The 16,839-nt window shown below is 58.0% G+C and overlaps 1 protein-coding gene across 2 annotated transcripts; it reads right to left on the reverse strand.

Moving 5' to 3' along the window:
- Positions 1-409: 409 nt before the first annotated feature.
- On the reverse strand, positions 410-16,826 carry MAN2A2 (mannosidase, alpha, class 2A, member 2). Of its 2 annotated transcripts, none has more exons than XM_012643733.1 (23): positions 16,741-16,826; positions 15,752-15,901; positions 14,966-15,223; positions 14,751-14,895; positions 14,458-14,629; positions 13,987-14,114; positions 13,616-13,789; positions 13,016-13,202; positions 10,749-10,926; positions 10,267-10,469; positions 9,885-10,067; positions 9,637-9,751; positions 9,356-9,423; positions 9,024-9,189; positions 7,993-8,196; positions 7,607-7,729; positions 7,320-7,434; positions 6,889-7,022; positions 6,541-6,682; positions 4,513-4,646; positions 3,304-3,498; positions 3,050-3,160; positions 410-2,412 (listed from the first exon to the last, which is right to left on the reverse strand). In XM_012643733.1, the coding sequence occupies exons 2-23, from the start codon at positions 15,881-15,883 to the stop codon at positions 2,260-2,262; spliced, it is 3,420 nt and encodes a 1,139-aa protein (XP_012499187.1). In that variant the 5' UTR covers positions 15,884-15,901; positions 16,741-16,826; the 3' UTR covers positions 410-2,259. The 2 variants fall into 2 exon arrangements, with proteins under 2 accessions (XP_012499187.1, XP_012499186.1); XM_012643732.1 differs by having other exon boundaries at positions 7,960-8,196.
- Positions 16,827-16,839: the final 13 nt, after the last annotated feature.

Consider the following 16,839-nt stretch of genomic DNA (forward strand, 5'->3'; position numbering starts at 1 on the left):
TAGCTCACTGCAGCCTCAAATTCCCAGGCTCAAGTGATCCTCTTGCACCAGCCCTCCCAAGTAGCTAGGGCTACAGGCACACACCATCACACCTGGCTAATTTTAAAAATTTTTTGTAGAGATAGGGTCTTGCTATGTTGCCCAGGCTGGTCTCAAACTCCTGGCCTTAAGCAATCCTCCTGCCTCAGCCTCCCAAAGTGCTGGGATTACAGGCATTAGCCACCATACCTGGCCTCAACACTTTTTTGTGGTAAAATGTTTATCTTTTCCCTTATTATTATCTTTTAGCTTTCATGTTGTTTAGAAAAGACCTTCCCACACCAGTGGTATAAATATATATTTTCTTGAGTAATTTTGTAGTTTTATTTTTTTGTTTTTTCCCTCTGGAACTAATTTTTGCAGAAACTGTGAGGTAGAGATCTAACTTACTTTAATAGATAGTGAGTAGTCCCAAAGTATTATTAACTAAATAATCCATCTTTTTCCCCATTTAAAATACTCCTCCTACCATATACTAAATGCCTGTGTCCCTGGGTCTGTCTCTGGACTCTCCATCTTTCCCGTCGTCTGTCTGACCCACTCCAGGTCACACTGAGTGAGCTCGTGGCAGCGAGTCCTCTGGGAAGGCCGGCAGCAGGAGCGCCTCTTCCTCACCGCCCCACGCCCCACTCATCATTCAGAACTGTCTGAGTATCCTCACACATTTACTCTTCCAAGTGAACTTCAGAACCTGGCAAACTGCAAAAAGTATCCACTCTCATTGGAATTACATTGAATTTATCGGCTGATCTGGGAAGAACCAAAATCCTTACACAGACATGATGTGTAGTATCACTGGGTGAACTTCCAGAATACTCTGAATAGGTCTTCACTTCATTCTCTCAGAGTTTCAAGGTAGGCGATTTTATTGTCCACAAATGGCGACGGTGCGAATTCTTCCTGGTCTCCCTCATCTACCTCATCCAGGGGTTAGTAGGGCCACGACGTTGCTAAGTAACAGCTGCCCTTGGCTACTTTCTGACTTTGATGGGAACGCCTGTGGTGTCTGACTCTTTAGAATGCCAATACCTTCATTTCTGAGAGAGGCCTTTATCTAGATTAGGATGTTTCTTTCTAGTCTTAACTTACTAAGAGTTTTAATAAGGGATGGATTTTAAATTTTACCGAGTATCTTTCCCACGCCTGTAGAGACCATCGTAAATGTTTCTGTGTTAACCGAAGCTGCAGTGAGGGCTCGTGGGCAGCCATACTGCCTCCTAACGTAGTCTCCCATCCCTGTGCTCCGGCCAGGAATCGAGGGTTTCTGTGGAAGGACGGACCGCAGGCCCGACTGCCAGGCGTGGTGCTGAAAGCCTTCTCAAGCTGCCTGAGCACATGGGTCTCGGAGGATTCACTTTCTTTCCAGGTGGAGGAACTAGGACCAAGCCCGTGACAGGCAGGAGCTCCTGGGAATGGCGGTGTACAGAGTACAGGGGCCAGAGAGGGGGCAGGTAGGGTGAAGGACCCCCATGCCCCTGCCACCCTCCCGCAAGTCAGTCAACACATAGGCCATGTGCCCGGCTTGCCACAGGGGTTTTGATACCTGAAGTGTCCTATGACCTCTGGCCGTGACAGTCTCTAGTGAGTCCTTCCTGCCACCCTGCAGCCCCGAGCCAGGGCACGTAGGCCAGGTGGCACAGAGTGGAGCCATCACAGAGAGCAGCAAGGCCTTCAGACCATTCGGAGAAGCATGGATTCCTTCAACTCTCCACCCACTGCTAACTCTGGGTCCCCATCCTTCTCTTCCCAGAGTCGCTCTGGTCCTGGTCACACCAGACACGCGGTCTCCACAGAACACAGGGTTCCCCTAGAGCCAGCTCTCGCCACACTGACCCTCTGCTGGCGGTTACCTGCTTAGCCTCCCTCACCTCTTCTGTGGGCCTCAGCGTCTCCTGCCTCCCCTTCAGGAAAAGGACGGGTGCTTGAGCCTGTGTCCCGCTGGTGGCCACGCACAACCGGCAGCCGAGTCTGGCACCGCCTGCTCTGACCAAGGGCCTTCCCTCCCTGACCTCGCTGGCCTGCCCCATTTACGTGCCACTGGGCTTGTGGGTTGCCCCAAATACAGAAGCAGCAATAAACAGAAGATGAGGGCGCAGCCCAGTCTGTCTCAGTTCTGGGAGGCAGATCAGGACAGGATACCCCGTGCGGATCGTCCAACCCGATCGTAACGGAAAGAGGCGGTCTCTGTGGATGAACTTTCCCATCAGGCCACGAGAAGCGCTAGCCCAAGCGGAGGCGGAAGGTGGCGATCTCCATGGGCCCCACGTAGACGTCGGTGCTGTTGGAAGGCGAGGCCAGTGGGTACAGCAATGTCAGAGAGGTCGGCTGCAGGAACGCCACGTCCAGGCCATGGAAAAGGCTCCCCAGGGCCACCTGCGTAGAGCAGAGAGGGTGCAGATTGTACTGGGTGCCGAGACACACAGTAACGCAGCTCTTCATCTACATAACTTGTCACCTCGTTAAGGACCTGACAGGAGCTGTGGCCCTCTCAGCAGCAACATGCCGTCTCACCCCTCTGCGTCTGTGTCCAGTCTCGGGGCCTACTGAGCTTTGCTCAACCCAAAGCCTGTCCACAGATCCCAGAGTAGGAACCGTGTCAATGAGCCGCGAGCTCTTTGCAAACAAGGACCACGTCTTGGTTCACCTCGGAACCATGGGAGCCCGGCACAGGGTCTGGCACGCGACAGCCTTTGTCAGTGCCGCTGGAACGACGCACGCAGCCTACGGCGTACCGGCGTGAAGATTCTTGGTTTTTTTCTTTGTGCCATCTCCCACTTTGCTTGATACAGAGCCCTACTCAGGGAATGAAAGTTCTCAAGCCGTGCCACGCTTTGTCGGGCACCTGCTCCTGCCAGGGCGCAGCATCTCTGAAAACACGTATCAACGGCCTCCTCCCTTTCTCTCCAGAAAGCCTGGGAGGGACACTTTCTTCTCCCTCCTGTCGCCCGAGCTCAGGCTAGTCTCGCCGAGCTCCGGCTCCTCTCACGGGGCGCACCACGGGCCTGCTCACCTTGCCTTGGCTCGTGGTGCAGTTGAAGCCCAAGTTCTTGGCCTCAAGGCCGCAGTCGAAACCCTTGCGGTGCAAGATGAGTGCGGTCTCTGCCGAGGGCAGGGTGTCATCCTGGACGACAGACATCGGACATCAGTGCAAAGGGCAGCGGAGGGGCGGAGCCCCTCAGAGCTCAGAGCGGTGCTGGGACAGGGCAGAGCATGGTAAGGCAAGGCCGGAGCGTGGCCCCAGAGCAGAGCTGGGCTGGCACTCACCTCCGCCTGGAGCGAGCGCAAGTTGAGCAGGTGGAAGTCACAGGGCAGCGAGGAAGCCAGAGGGTGAAACGAGCGCAGGCCGGGGCCTGGGAGCTGCTGCCTGGCTACGGGCAGGGCCAGTGCCGGGGTGTTCAGGTGCACGGAGGTCAGGTGGCTGAGCAGGGACGGATAGCTGACGGAGCGGCCGTCTTGGACCTGCACGAGTGGCCAAAGGTGTCGGTGAGGGAGCGCGGCCGGCCTGAAGGGTGAGGGTGAGGCGGGCCGGAAGCACATCAGGCTGGTTCCTTTGGAAAGAGTTTTCTTGGGGTGTCTGGACACAAGGGGGTGCCTGGCTCCAGGCAGTTCCCCCAACTGGTCAAGTGTGGCCTCTTCCCACCTTGCCCAACGCAGAGAGGGGCTATTTCACTAGGCCGTTTCTTCTCTATTCTTGGTTTTTCTGCTTGCGTAACACTATCGTGAGCAACACACCCCCACCAGCCACGCCTCCCACCACACGGAGGGGTCACCGTGCAGGGAGGACAGTGGACGCGGGCTGCACCGTGGGTACCGCCTCCGATGGAGAAAGTGACCCGAACCATCCTGTGGGTTCAAGCATGACACCGCAGCCCCAGGGCCAGCCTGGCTCTTAGGCCCAGCGGTGCTGTGGCTCCGCCGGCTGAGGGCAAGCCTCACGTTCCCCTCAGCCTCCAGCTAAGCTGATGCTCCATATCTATCTGAGGAACCAGTGACCGAGCCACAGACCCAGGGGACTGAGCAGCAGGCTCCGGCATCGTGGGCTCCGACAGCAGGGACAGCTAACTCACACTAGTTGCCAGTCCCACCGCTGACCCTCACCTCTGAGTTACTGCTCTTGCTGCTGGGGAAGATGAAGCCCCTACACGTGGCGGCCAGTTTGGAGAAAAAGTCATGAGATGAGCGGGGTTGGACTGGAGGGTTAGAAAACGCCCGGGCCAGAGGCAGGCAGAGCAGGGCAGCACAGAGGAAGGTGGGGGATGAACATGAGGGGCACAGGTGACCGGGTGCTGCTGGGGGAGGGAGGCGCCAGGCTGCAGGAGATGGGTCGGCAAATGCCACACTGCCCCCATCCCCGAACTAAGCCCTGCTCTCTCCATTCCTTGCTCACCTCCAGCCATGCTCAAGTCCTAGGCTGGAACCCCCAGGGACACCCACAGGAACTAGCGTGACCTGGCTCCCTGGCCCAGATCCTACCTTGCTGCCCACGGCTCGCCGTTCTAGCAGCAGGCGGAAATGGTTGCAGGTCCTCTTGTTGTCCTTGAGCCCTTGGCCTAGGCCCCGGTTGTCATCCTGCATCAGTCGCCGGTCCAAGATCACCTCCAGCTGGCCTGCAGAGGTGCACTGTGAGCCCGGCTTGCCACCCCAGCCCCAGGCAGGCACCGACCTTTGGAAGGAGAAGCCCAACCAGGCCCTGAGGGACAAGCCCAGTGAGATGGGCAAGAAGCTGAGTCACTGGGGAGGGTAAGATGTCACGGGATCCCGAAGCTGGAAGGGAGCTGCGAGAAGGGTGGCCCCGCGCCTTATTTTACAGATGAGGAAACGGGAGGCCCAGGGGGCAGGCTGACCCTGGCAGTTCACCACCCAAGCTCTGGGGCTCGGGAGTGGGGACTGGGCCCAGGCGCCCAGGCCGGAAACTGTACCGACACTAGCTACATAAAACTAAATGAATGAGCAAACAAAACACCAAAATCAGCAGCCATCGGTAGTGTTGCTGTGGACTCCCTAATCAGGGGCAGGTTTTCACCAGTTGGGCAGATTTTATCATGACGCAAACACATGCTCTCCCGTCCCTGTTCTCACGGGGCAGGCAGAGCAGCCTGGCAGGCCGGACTGCAGCTCCGGCTGCCTCGTCTCTTTGGAGCAGGGCTGCAGCTAGGACAGCCAGGTGGCAAGGCAGGCAGACACCCATTAGGTGGCATGTGCTTGCCCTGGGGAAAAGACGCAGCAGGTGACCACCTCTGCTTTCTTTTTTTTTGAGACAGAGTCTCACTCTGTTGCCTGGGCTAGAGTGAGTGCCGTGGCGTCAGCCTAGCTCACAGCAACCTCAAACTCCTGGGCTCAAGCGATCCTCTTGCCTCAGCCTCCCGAGTAGCTGGGACTACAGGCATGCACCACCATGCCCAGCTAATTTTTTCTCTCTCTATATATTTTCAGTTGTCTAGATCATTTCTTTCTATTTTTTAGTAGAGACAGGGTCTCACTCTTGCTCAGGCTGGTCTCGAACTCCCAACCTTGAGCGATCCACCCGCCTCGGCCTCCCAGAGTGCTAGGATTACAGGTGCGAGCCACCGCGCCCAGCCTGCTTTCTTATAGTGACTGTGTGTGGGGCGGGCCGGCTGCACAGCGGGCAGATGGTGGGGTGAGGACTTTCCCAGCACCTTTTCTGCAGGCTCTCCGGGGGCCACACCCCGTCTCCCCCACACTATAGGCCGGGGGCCCTACCCGCTCTTTCCCTTCCCCAGCCCCTCACTCCGACTTCCGCAGCGGCTGTCTTTTTACCCCGAGCAATCACAGCAAGATGTCCCAAACCCCAACATGGATCCCTGGCACAGGGGTCACAGGTGGACAGGCTGCTCCTGGCAGGGCCACACCCACCCTGTCTCTGCAGCGAGTCAGGCCCCCACACCAGCTGCCAGGCCACACGCACAGCCTCGACCGGGCACTGTCAGCTCGGCCCTTCACAAAGGCTCTGTCCCAGGGACAGAGGATCTCAAGCCTCAGAGGCGACCAAGTCCAAACTGCTCATTTTGCCCTGAGGATGTGGGACCCACCTGGAGCTGCCCAGCTGGCCAGGTCTGACCCCAGGCCGGTGTTCCTTATGCCCTTGTTTTGTCACCCTCTCTTTTAATGACCATTACTAGGAATACCATATGAACTTCTCTCCATTCCTAAATATTTCATTATAACACTGAGTGCACTTTCGAACTGTCCCTACTCTCATCGCTGGCCAGGCGAGGGGGTCGCACGCCTTAGCTGAGAATCACTCAGCACCCTGCTGCTTCTTGAGAGGATCCGACAGGACAGTCACCACCCAGCTGCCTCCACCGGGGCCAGGACGGCAGTGGCTACCGCCCTCCTGCTGTGCCCAGGGGTGACCTCGGGAGCCAGCAATGGCTTGCCCCTTGTCCCAGCGTGGAGGCAACACAGGCAGGACGGAGGCGAGGCTGGGGGTGGGCTTCTCTTCCTGTCTCATACCCTCGGCAGAGCTGCTCTCCCACTCACCGTCTCCCAGGCTGGAGACGCCCAGGGCTTGGGCAGTGTGCAGCGTGAGGCGCCTCCGCGCGTCCTGGACGTAGGCCATGACTGGCATGGGGTAGAAGTTGGCTTGCAGGGGCAGCTTCTTCAGATACCGCCGGGGCTGCACCTGGGGGGCAAGGCCAGCAGGTCAAGGGCATGTGGGCACCACTTGGGCCCCTTTGGGTCCCCAGTCTGAAGGAGTTCCTGATCACCCTCGCCTCCAATTCCTCTTTCTCATCAGGGCGGACCACCCCCAGCGCCCTCGGCAGAGGCAAACAACACAGCCCAAGTTCTACTCTGTGGGGTCTCCAGGGTCCCGGCCCCAGGGATCACCTGAAAGCCATTGAGGTCTGTGAAGAAGGTACCCTGGCTGTCGATGTCTGTGTGGATGCGCAGGGCCAGCTCCTTGTTGACATAGTCCCGGATGTCCACCAGGGATGACATGTCCAGAGACAGCCCCTCCACCCCTGGACACAGGGACAAAGCAGGGGGCACAGCAAGGTGTGAGAACAAGCTACAGCCCAAGGGCCCAGGCAGGGAGAACTCGGAGCCAGGCTGCGGAGAGGCTTCGCCCACCCTCCTGGGAAATTCCCAGGGCATTTTTGCACGACCTTTTCTCCAGGAGAATTAAGCCTCCCTGTCTGAAATGACACGCGTGCTGGGAACAGACGCACACATGCACAGAGAAGGGGCAGAGGAAGAATGTGTCGCAGCCTGTGGAGCCCACACCTCCTTTCGGACCCCTCCTCATCTGCAGGGCTCACCTGGCAGGTTATAAAGCCGGACCACCTGGTGAACATGCTCGTAGTACGCAACCACCTCTGAGAAGAAAGGGCCTTCAGTGACACGCAGCACGGGGGGCTCCTTAGGGACGTAGGGCTGGGGAAAGAGTGGGTGGCTGCTGAACCCACGGCAGGAGAGCCACGCAGGGAGGTGCCGGCCCAGGGTTGAGCAAGAGAAGTTCTCATCCCAGTGAGCTCTGGCCCCGCACCCTGGGCTGAGTGGGGTCCAAGCCCCAGGCGCAGGGTTTTCCGAGGTGCCTTTAGGCTACCTTGGCCTCGCCATCAGGCAGGAAGAGGTAGGCTCCACTCTTGTCTTTGGACGTACGGGTGCCGTAGACGAGGAACTCCATGTCCACCCGCTGCTCCTGCTCCTCATCCACCCTTCGGATGCTCTGCCAAGAAACACAGCCCTGACCCCTGGCCCCACACCAGCATGTCAGGCCTGCCTCCTGGGAGGGCACGGACTAACTTCCCCAAGGAGCCACGCCCAGCTTCCCTGTGCCGTCAGCTTGGAGCCCAGATGGCCCACACCTGCTCAGTCAGGTGGCAGCACATTCTCGGCAGGGAGGCAGCTCTGCCCCACCCCACCAACACAGCCCCTGCTCTGGCCCCTGGCCTTTACCTTGAGGAGCCCAGTAAGGCCTGAGAACCAGACCTGCATGTATCGGTTGCTGAGGGCGAAGTCGCTGGTGCCGGAGTCAATGACGCGGAGAGGGAATGCGTCGTGCCTGCTGACGGACAGCTGCCGGCCGTGCAGATAGATGCGCACAGACGAGGGCACCGTGCGGGGCCCATCCAGGCCCAGGTGCAGCTGCAGCACACCCAGGCCCAGGGCCGGCAGGCGGATGGGCACAGACACCTGCAGCCACAGGAGGCGTAAGGAGGCAGGTGCCACGCGTGGGCTTCAGTTCCGGACGCAGGCCTGGGATTCTAGTGCTGGGGCACTCGCTTACTGACACAGGGCCTCTGTCCCCTCCTGACAGTGGGGGTGGTATTACTTGCCCCTTCATCCCCATCAGACTTTATGAGTCTCAAATGATATTTGAAAAACTATGGCCAGGTGAGGTGGCTCACACCTGTAACCCTAGCACTGTGGGAGGCTGAGGTGGAAGGATCACTTGAGGTCAGGAGTTTGAGACCAGCCTGAGCGAGAGCCAGACCCATCTCTACAAAAAATAGAAAAATTAGCCAGGCATGGTGGCGTGTGCCTGTGGTCCCAGCTACTCCGGAGGCTGAGGCAGGAGGATCACTTGAGCCCAGTAGTTTGAGGCTGCAGTGAGCTACGGTGATGTCACTGCACTCTACCCAGGGCGACAGAGTGAGACTTTGTCTCAAAAAAAAAAAAAAAAAGAAAACAAAAGAAAAGGAAATAGATGGTAACCACACATTAAGCTTCAGTAAGTGTTGAATGAATGAACGACAGGGCATTATAACTGCTATTTTTGCTACTGTCTTTACCAGACCAACCTTCCCCTTGCTCTCAAGGACATACTCAAATCCCAAGAGTGACTGTCCTCTGGCTAACCCCTCTTCCCAAGACACCCGCCCTCGCCTGGGGAGTGAGCAGGGCCACGGGCAGGAGGGTGGGAAGCTGGGCTCGGTGGGCAAAGTGAAGTCCGGGGGGTAGGGGGCAAAGATGGGCACAGAGAGCCAAGGCCAGGCCCACCTGCCGAGCCTTCGCCTCACCTGGTAGACGTCAGGGACCACTTCGGTGGCAGAGCTCCAGTGTGCACTGATCTGCATAGCGAGAGGCTGACCGTCCTCCGAAAGGACACGCACACGGGGTGAGTTGACCAGCAGGGACACCACGCTGAGCCGGTCCTGTTCCAGCGGGTTGAATAGCACCACAAACCTGTGCGCAGAAGGTGGGCTGACCCAGGAGGCCGCTGCTCCCGGGCGGGGGAAGCAGGTACAGCGGCCAGGGCACAAGTCCTTCCATGTCCCAGCAAGTGGGGGCAGAAGGGGCTGAGAGCCAGGGAGTGGCTTTGCCTCTCTGCGCCCGGCCTGGCCCGGCTCACCTGGGTGAGGAATCCAGCTGGATCACTGTGCGCTCCGGCAGGGCATCGTGACTTAAGCGGGTATCATCCTGGAATCAAGTGGGCCAGAAGGGAAGAGTCACCATGGGGCTCGGTCTTCTCCCCTCCCACGACTGTCCTGGACGTGGCCACCAGCTGCCCTGGGCACAGGACTCACCCTGGGTGCGGGGGTGGGAAAGAGGAGCAGCACCCTCATTCCACAGCCTTGGGATGGTACCTGCACATCCCAGGGGGTCCCCCTAGGCAGGTCCGGGGGGCCTCACCGTTTGGAGGAAGGGCGCCTGGGGATCGAAGTGGTAGGCCTCCTTGTCCCCCAGCACCAGATAGTGAGCTGCGTTAATGATGACCTGCTTCAGGCTGACGAGCGAGCGCAGAAGCCTGAGTGGGGCAGGGAGGGCCGGGGAGAAGATGAGCGCGGGGGGCCGCGGCCGGCCTGCCCACTGACCACCCGCCGCATCCCTTCTCTGGGCGGTGGGGGGCTGTGGAGCGGATGGGGAGAGGAGGCCCCCACCTGACCCCGTAGTCCATCACCACGGCCTCCTTGGCAGTGCCGGTGATGGCGTCGTGGTGCTGGAAGAGCCCCAGGGTGCGCCGAGCTTCCGTCAGGAGGGTGAAGTCAGAGAGCGGGTACTGCTCGGCCAGCCCAGCGCGGCGGGCGTGAGCCACGGCCAGGCTATACAGAATCTCCGCGCCCCTGCCCGGAGAGAGCAGTTAGCTCCCGTCCCGCCGCTCCCCGGGCCCAGCCATGTTCCGCAAGTGCCACTCTCTTCCTTCCCACCCTGTCTCTGCCCACCTCGGCCTCCTGCCGTCTGTCCCCCTCTGAGCCAATCCGGCCCCCTTACACCCCAAAGACTGACTCCACCTCCTCCGCTGGAGCGCGGGTGGGATCTCACCGCAGGTGGGCTTCCAGGACTCGGTCTAAGCTCTTGTAGAAAGGCCGGGACGTGTAGTAGCCTGTCCAGTAATGATCCTCCCGGTCCGCGTAGGAGAAGAAATCCCCGCTCAGCACAGGAAACCCTGGAGGCCGGGCCCCTGGCTCCACCCCCGTCCTCTTGTACAGAGCGTCAAAATAGTCAGAGAGGGTGCCAAACTGGGCCTGTGGGAACCCCAACAACCCACTCCCATCAGTTCCAGAACCTCCTGGAGATTCCGGCCACCGGTGCTGCAGCTGGGGCAGAGGCAGGCACTGTACCTCCCACCCTTCTGGACCTAGCAGAGAAGCGGGGGAGCCCGGGAGTGAATCCTGACACGACAGGGAGCCCCGCCCAGGAGCTGGAAGGAACCTCTGCTTTGGAGCCGGGAACAAGAGCAGGATGCTCACGGGAAGGGCTGGGCTGCAGCACCGCGGAGGCCCCTGGGCAGGAGCCCCTCACACCTGCACGTGGAGGTCAGGCCTGCTGCTGAAGAAGTCAAAGAGCCGCTGGTAGTTGAAGAACTGGGCGTCCCACTCCTGGGGCTTGTCATACCGGAAGTCATCGCCAAGCGGCACCAGGAGGACATTGCTTCGGAACAGCCGGGACTTCTTCCGGTACTGGTCCAGGAGCAGGGCTGCCCTGGGGCAGGAAAAGACACGGGCCACCGTGAAGTCCCAGCGATAAAAAGTCACCAAGCAGAGCGACTCCAAGAGTCAACCTCTGAAAGCCCCGTACAGGGGAGTCATTCGGCCTCCAGGGGGAACCTCCCGAGATAGGAAACCCGGCCCCAGGGGAACCTGGCGTTCTCTGGACAGTTCCAACAACCAGAAAGTTCTTTCTTATGCTAGGCTGTGACCAATAGCTTCCAATTCCCTGACCCCACTTCTGCCCTTTGACGCCACACGGAACAAAACAGTCCTCTTCCCCATAATCATCCTTAGGCACATCAAGGACGTGCTCTGGTTCCCCTGTGCTTTCTCCCCCTCGTCTATTTGGTCCCTACGTGACAATTTAGCATCTGCTCGCCGGCAGTTCTGTGGCCAGTGTCCTTGAGGCAGGGGCCCAGTGCTGGACACAGGGGGCTCCAGGCCAGGCCAAGCCCCAAAGGGAAGACAGAACTGCACCCCCTTGGGGGGGCCGGCACCGCCGTGGGAGCAGCGTGCGTGCACAGGCCCCTGCGACAGCCCCGTGTCACTCCACGGTGTACCTGCCAGTCACCCTGTTTTCTGCGTATGTGGCTCAGCAAGGTGTCTTCTATTACCCTGAACTTTCATACTCGGTTTTCCAAAGCTGAGGGAAGAACCTTTCATTTGTATCTAATAAATCTCATGTGGTTAGATTTGATCCACATCCCAACCTCTCAGGACCTTCTGGGACTGTGGTTCTGACACTCCAGCGTCATTCTGCCCACCAGTGACTGGCGCTGCACAGCGCTGGAGAGCCTGGACTCCAGAGCCGCGTGATGCCAGCACCAGCTCTGCACGTACTAGCTGGGTGGCCTTGGGCAAGTAACCTAACCTCTCTGAGCTCAGTTTCTGGTAAAATGAGGATGGCATCAGTATGCACCCATATACTGTTACGAGAATTAAAATGAAATGAACGAATATTTGTCCAGCACTTAGAATAGTGCCTGGCACATAATGGGAACTATATATAAACAGAAGTTATTTCCTTTTTCATTCAAATTATTGGCAAAATCAACAGAAAAACAGAGCCCCGTAGCACATCATTAGAAGCCCCTTCCTGTCTTTAGACCAACCTATGAATCAGCATGTGATGACTATCACGGGGCAGTTGCTAATGTTCTTAATGCCATTGGCCCAGCTTATACTTTTCTGCCGTGTTCTCAGGAGAGGACTCTTTGCCTAATTCAATACCACTTTCCCTAATTCGCTGGTCTCGTAAGACTGTCAAAGGAGAAAATAAACTTATTTCTCATGACCTGTTCTCTGTAAGCCTGGGCCAGCCTCACTCATCACAGCTGCTGCTTTCAGAATAATCATGCCCGAATAGCCTAGATTCTTGCCTGGAATCAGCATTTAGATTTCTGGAAACAAAAGACCACTTTCTTTCCCTTTTGGTCACATGTTTCACCTCTTGGACATTATGGAAATCAGAGCGTGGCAACACGAAAACCAGTTCAACTTGTTCTATCTGAGGCTCTGGCTCAACTGCTGTTTACTCTTAGCCAGCACTTTCCCAGGGGCAGATTTCAGCAAGAGTGACATCTTTAGGGGTCCCTGACAATGCTCTCAAAGGGCATACATCTGTGTTCCCAGTGGCTGGAGGCTGTCAGGTGGGACCAAAGGTGTCTTGTGGGGTTCCAGGCCCACTAGGCACTGAGGATTCCAGCCGACTTACAGCCAAGTCAGAACACCTGAGCTAAGTGAAGGCCTATTTAGTCTCACATTTGCAAGGAACTATTCCTAATTTGAGAATCATTCACTTCCGAGTTAGTCAACTGGCCCTGGCAATGTCAGGGCATCGGAAAATATACTCATTTAGGAAAATAAAAGCATTCTGGGAAAGGTGGTTGCTTAGGGCCATTCCAGGTTTTCAAGGAGACTTAGTAAGGAGCCACCACGGCAGTTGCTACAGGCCTGAACTCACCACCTGAGCCTACCCTCCGTTTTCCAAATGCGGCCTGCATCACGCAGCCCCCGCGTGGCAGGCGCTCTGTGGAGCAAGATCGCGACACCACGTCCAGCCCGGCGCTGGCAGCAGATACCTCTCTGCCACGTTGGCCTCTGTGATGGCCCGGGGGGGCACCTTCCAAGGGCAGTTGATGCGCCCACCGGGCAGGCGTTTGAAATCAAACTGGCAGCAGATCTTGGGATCTGGACCACAGGTGTGAGGGACGTCATAGCTGTAGAAGGGCATCATGTGGCAGAAGATGTCTGTGCTGGAGTCCGGGTCTGCAGAAGACGCAGCACATGCTCAGCCTCCAGCAGGCAGCCCCTGGAGCTGGGCACGGGGACGTCAGGACCTGACGGGCCAAGGCAGCCCTGACAGGTGGTGAGGCTGTGGCTGGACTCAGGGCTGGAGAGACCATGCAGGCCGGGGGCAGGATGCACGGGGCTCTGGAGCCCACAGCTCCTTCAGAGGGTGCACACAGACCATGCTGAGGCCCCCGGCACAGACAGCAGGCCCTCCAGTGCCAGAGATCAATGTGATCCTCCCCTAACCTGAGGGCGAGACCACTTGTGGCAGTCCGCGCCAGTGCCTGTGGGCCTGCTCTGAAGGGCAGGGAGGGTCCTGCTTCTGATATCCCTGCTCTTCCCCAGGGAAGACTACGCTGCTGTAACCCCGCTACCCTACCTGGCCTTACCCCAAGTCTGCCTCCACATGAACTCCAGGCTGTGGGTGGCCGCAAAGTGCTTCTTGATGGCATAGTGCACCCTCTGAATCAGCATGCTGGTCAGGTTGGCACGGCGGAGCAGGTAAGGCATGGTGGAGCTGTGTCCAAAGGGGTCCACTGCCCAGCCAGAGCGTGGGGTTGCACCTGGGCAGGGCGCGGGAGCCAGAGAGGCCCTGAACGCTCCAGCAGGCCGTGGACAGATGCTGTCACGCCAGCCCCACACTGGTTGAATCAGCCTAGAAAGCAACCACTCCCTGCCAGTCCCTGTGCCTTACAGCATCCCGCCATGGCACTCTGGGCCCGGCTCTTTGGGCTGGCCCCACACCGGGGCCTGGACTCACCAAGGTTTCTCTCCAACCACTGGTGTCCTTCAATGAGCTGGTCGATCAGTGCGAAGTAGTGGGAGTTGGCCTCATCCGGCATCACCCAGCCTCCGGTCGCAATCTCCAGCTGCCCGTTCCCCACCAGCCTGTAGTTCAGGACTCACACTCAGCAAGGGGAACCCAGGACCAAGACCACACACAGCGCCCTCCTGTCCCGGCCCTGCTTGTCTCGGGCCCTCCACCTGTGCCTCCGCGGGGAAGGCCCGGTGCTTTCTCTTTGCTTACGCTCATACAACTGTGATTTCTCCTAATGCCTGTGACCTTCAAATCAGTCCTTGCCTTCTCCCCCTCTGCCATCACTCCTCATCTCTGCCGTGGCTCCCTGTGCCTCCTCCTGCCACCCTGGCACCCACCGCTTGAGGCAAGACCTGCCCACACAGCCTCAGGCTCAGATGACAGCCCTCCCAGGCCTCCCCGACTGACACTGGCCTTCGGACTGCTGCTCTCTTTTGGGCATTGATGTTGTCCCACCACTTGGCGAAGAAGGAGACTTCTGCCCAGAGGAAGCGCCGCCGCGGGTCCTCCTGCAGCTTGGACACCATGCTGTTGAGGATGTGCTGCGTCTGCTCCGTGTAGTACTTATCAAAGGTCTTGATCCAGCCTGGAGAGCCAATGTAGGGTCCCCTGAGGACACCACCATCTTCTTCAACTGTCCCTCCCTTACGCCGACCATCAGAAAGCCCAATCCATGCCCCAGCTCCCAGGGGTCTGGGGACTCTCACCTGGGTCATTGTGAGAATGGGGTACCACAAACACCTGCAGGTCTTCGGCATCCCAGTCGTGCGGGCCATAGGAGATGTCAAAGCCTTGCCTCCACACGCCGCCGTCCACGTTGTCAAACGGCAACTCCTCTGACACGGTGAGCATCTGCCGGGCAGGAATGCAGCTCAGCGCCCCATCCACAGCCACACAGGTCCCTGCCAGCTCTGACTCTTACCTGCAGCTCTGGCTTCTGGCCCCGGCCCCCCAAAGCAAACTGGCAGTCCTGAGGGGAGATGGAGAAGAAGCTGGGCCGGGGCTCTGGGGGCACGACCCAGGAGCCATTGACCGTGTAGTAGGGCAGCAGGGCGGGCGGGCCCTCTGCGTTAGCTGTCAGCTCCAGCACGGAGTCTTTGATGTGGCTGATAATCTCGTGGTTCTCCTCCAACAACTGCTCCAGCTGCTCGATGCGGTTCTGCAGCACAGAAATTTGGCTCTGCCAAAAGACCAGAAAGCTGTCACCCACAGCTCTTTATGCCACAGGGAGGGTCCCTGCTTGGGGTCCACCACCTGAGACTTGACTATGATCGTTCCCTCCTCAGTCGAAGGCAAACCATGAGTCTACAGGCACGGACGGTGCTGGTCAGATATGGGGAGATGTGCACATCCCCACTGAGGACGGTAATCCACTCTCTAGCTCACGGATGGCAAAGATTTCATCTCACATACCTACTCTCAACAACCGGGGCTGCCTGCCTGGAGCACTGTGCTGAGGATTGCATCAGGGCTAAATGGGAAAGAATGCTGCAATCAATTAGCAATGTCTGCCAAGAACTCAGAAGAACAGAGCAGCGATACACATTGCAATTTTTTCTTCCTTCTTGCCATCACTGTTTTTAGCTTTAGGTTTCTACAAACCCTGCCAATTGGGAAGGATTGTTCCTGTCCTGTGCTGACGTGACTCTCCAGCCAGGGTTATAACCTGAGCCCAGATACACGAAATTAGCAACCAGGCGTGACTCACCCGGGGGAAGTTCCCGCCATTCTGGTGTCGGGTGGGATCATGCTGCACTCGGTCCAGCATAAGGTAGAGGGAGAAGACTGCCACACAGAAGATGGCAGCCCCACACACGGTCACCTGCTTTTTCAGCTTCATACTGGCCTCCACACACACCTGGCAGGAAGGACAGCATCTGCAGCTCCAGCATGCAAGACCCTTTTGGTGGTCTTTCCACCAAATGCCCCAGTGCGTTCCTGAGGGCTGCTCCTAAGGAAGACCTATTGCCTGACTCCAATAAAAAGCAAATTTCTAAGCATCAAATCCCAACACTAGCTGCGGCTCCTGACCCAACCTTGATTTTACTCTCTTGGCCAAGACTCGCGTCTAGGGTTGGTCCGTGCCTGGTCCTGGTACCAGCGCTGCCCCTAGGGTAGAGATGATGCTCCCCCTTAGCTGATGCTACCCGCCCCCAAAAAAGGGGGTCGGGATAACAGAGCCCCAGCTCTGACTCCAGAGTTCACCAACACAACCTCCTGACTAGGAGCAGCTGCCTGCCTACAGGAGGTGCCTGTTCCGGCTTCTTGGCTGTGTGTGTCTACTTTGAGATGAATAAAAGGCCGCTATTTTGTTTGATTTAAAGGTACAGGCAAGAGCCCAAAGAGACTGACAAGAAAGCCTTTCTCCCTGCCCTGTTGTGTCAGACTGGTGTTCACATAAAACAGTGCCTGGCACAGATCCTCACTCAGTAAGGAACACAAAATGAATTTCTTTTTTATAAAAAGAAGAAGGAAGATAATATATTTCTAACATAAAGCGAGTCCTACATTCTCTCCTTGTTAGTACACTGATTCCTTCCGCGGGAAACTTCCAGCTGTGGTTTGTAGGGCATTGAGGGACCCCTGGGAAGCCTGCGGTGACACTGAAGGTCCCCAGGGCAGGGAGAGGCCGGGCACAGCTGCTCGGTCGGTCGCGGGGCGACTTCAGAAGGCCGGCGCCCGCGGGCTCCCGCTCACCTGCCGGCAGGGGACGAGCGCTAGATGCGCCCGTGGGCGGCAGCGCGCTCCAGAGTCTGCTCCGCGGGCCCTGGGGCCCAGGAGCTTTGTCGCCTCTGC

This window comes from Propithecus coquereli, unplaced genomic scaffold (assembly GCF_000956105.1).
Source record: "Propithecus coquereli isolate 6110/MARCELLA unplaced genomic scaffold, Pcoq_1.0 Scaffold20, whole genome shotgun sequence".
NCBI classification, from domain to species: domain Eukaryota; kingdom Metazoa; phylum Chordata; class Mammalia; order Primates; family Indriidae; genus Propithecus; species Propithecus coquereli.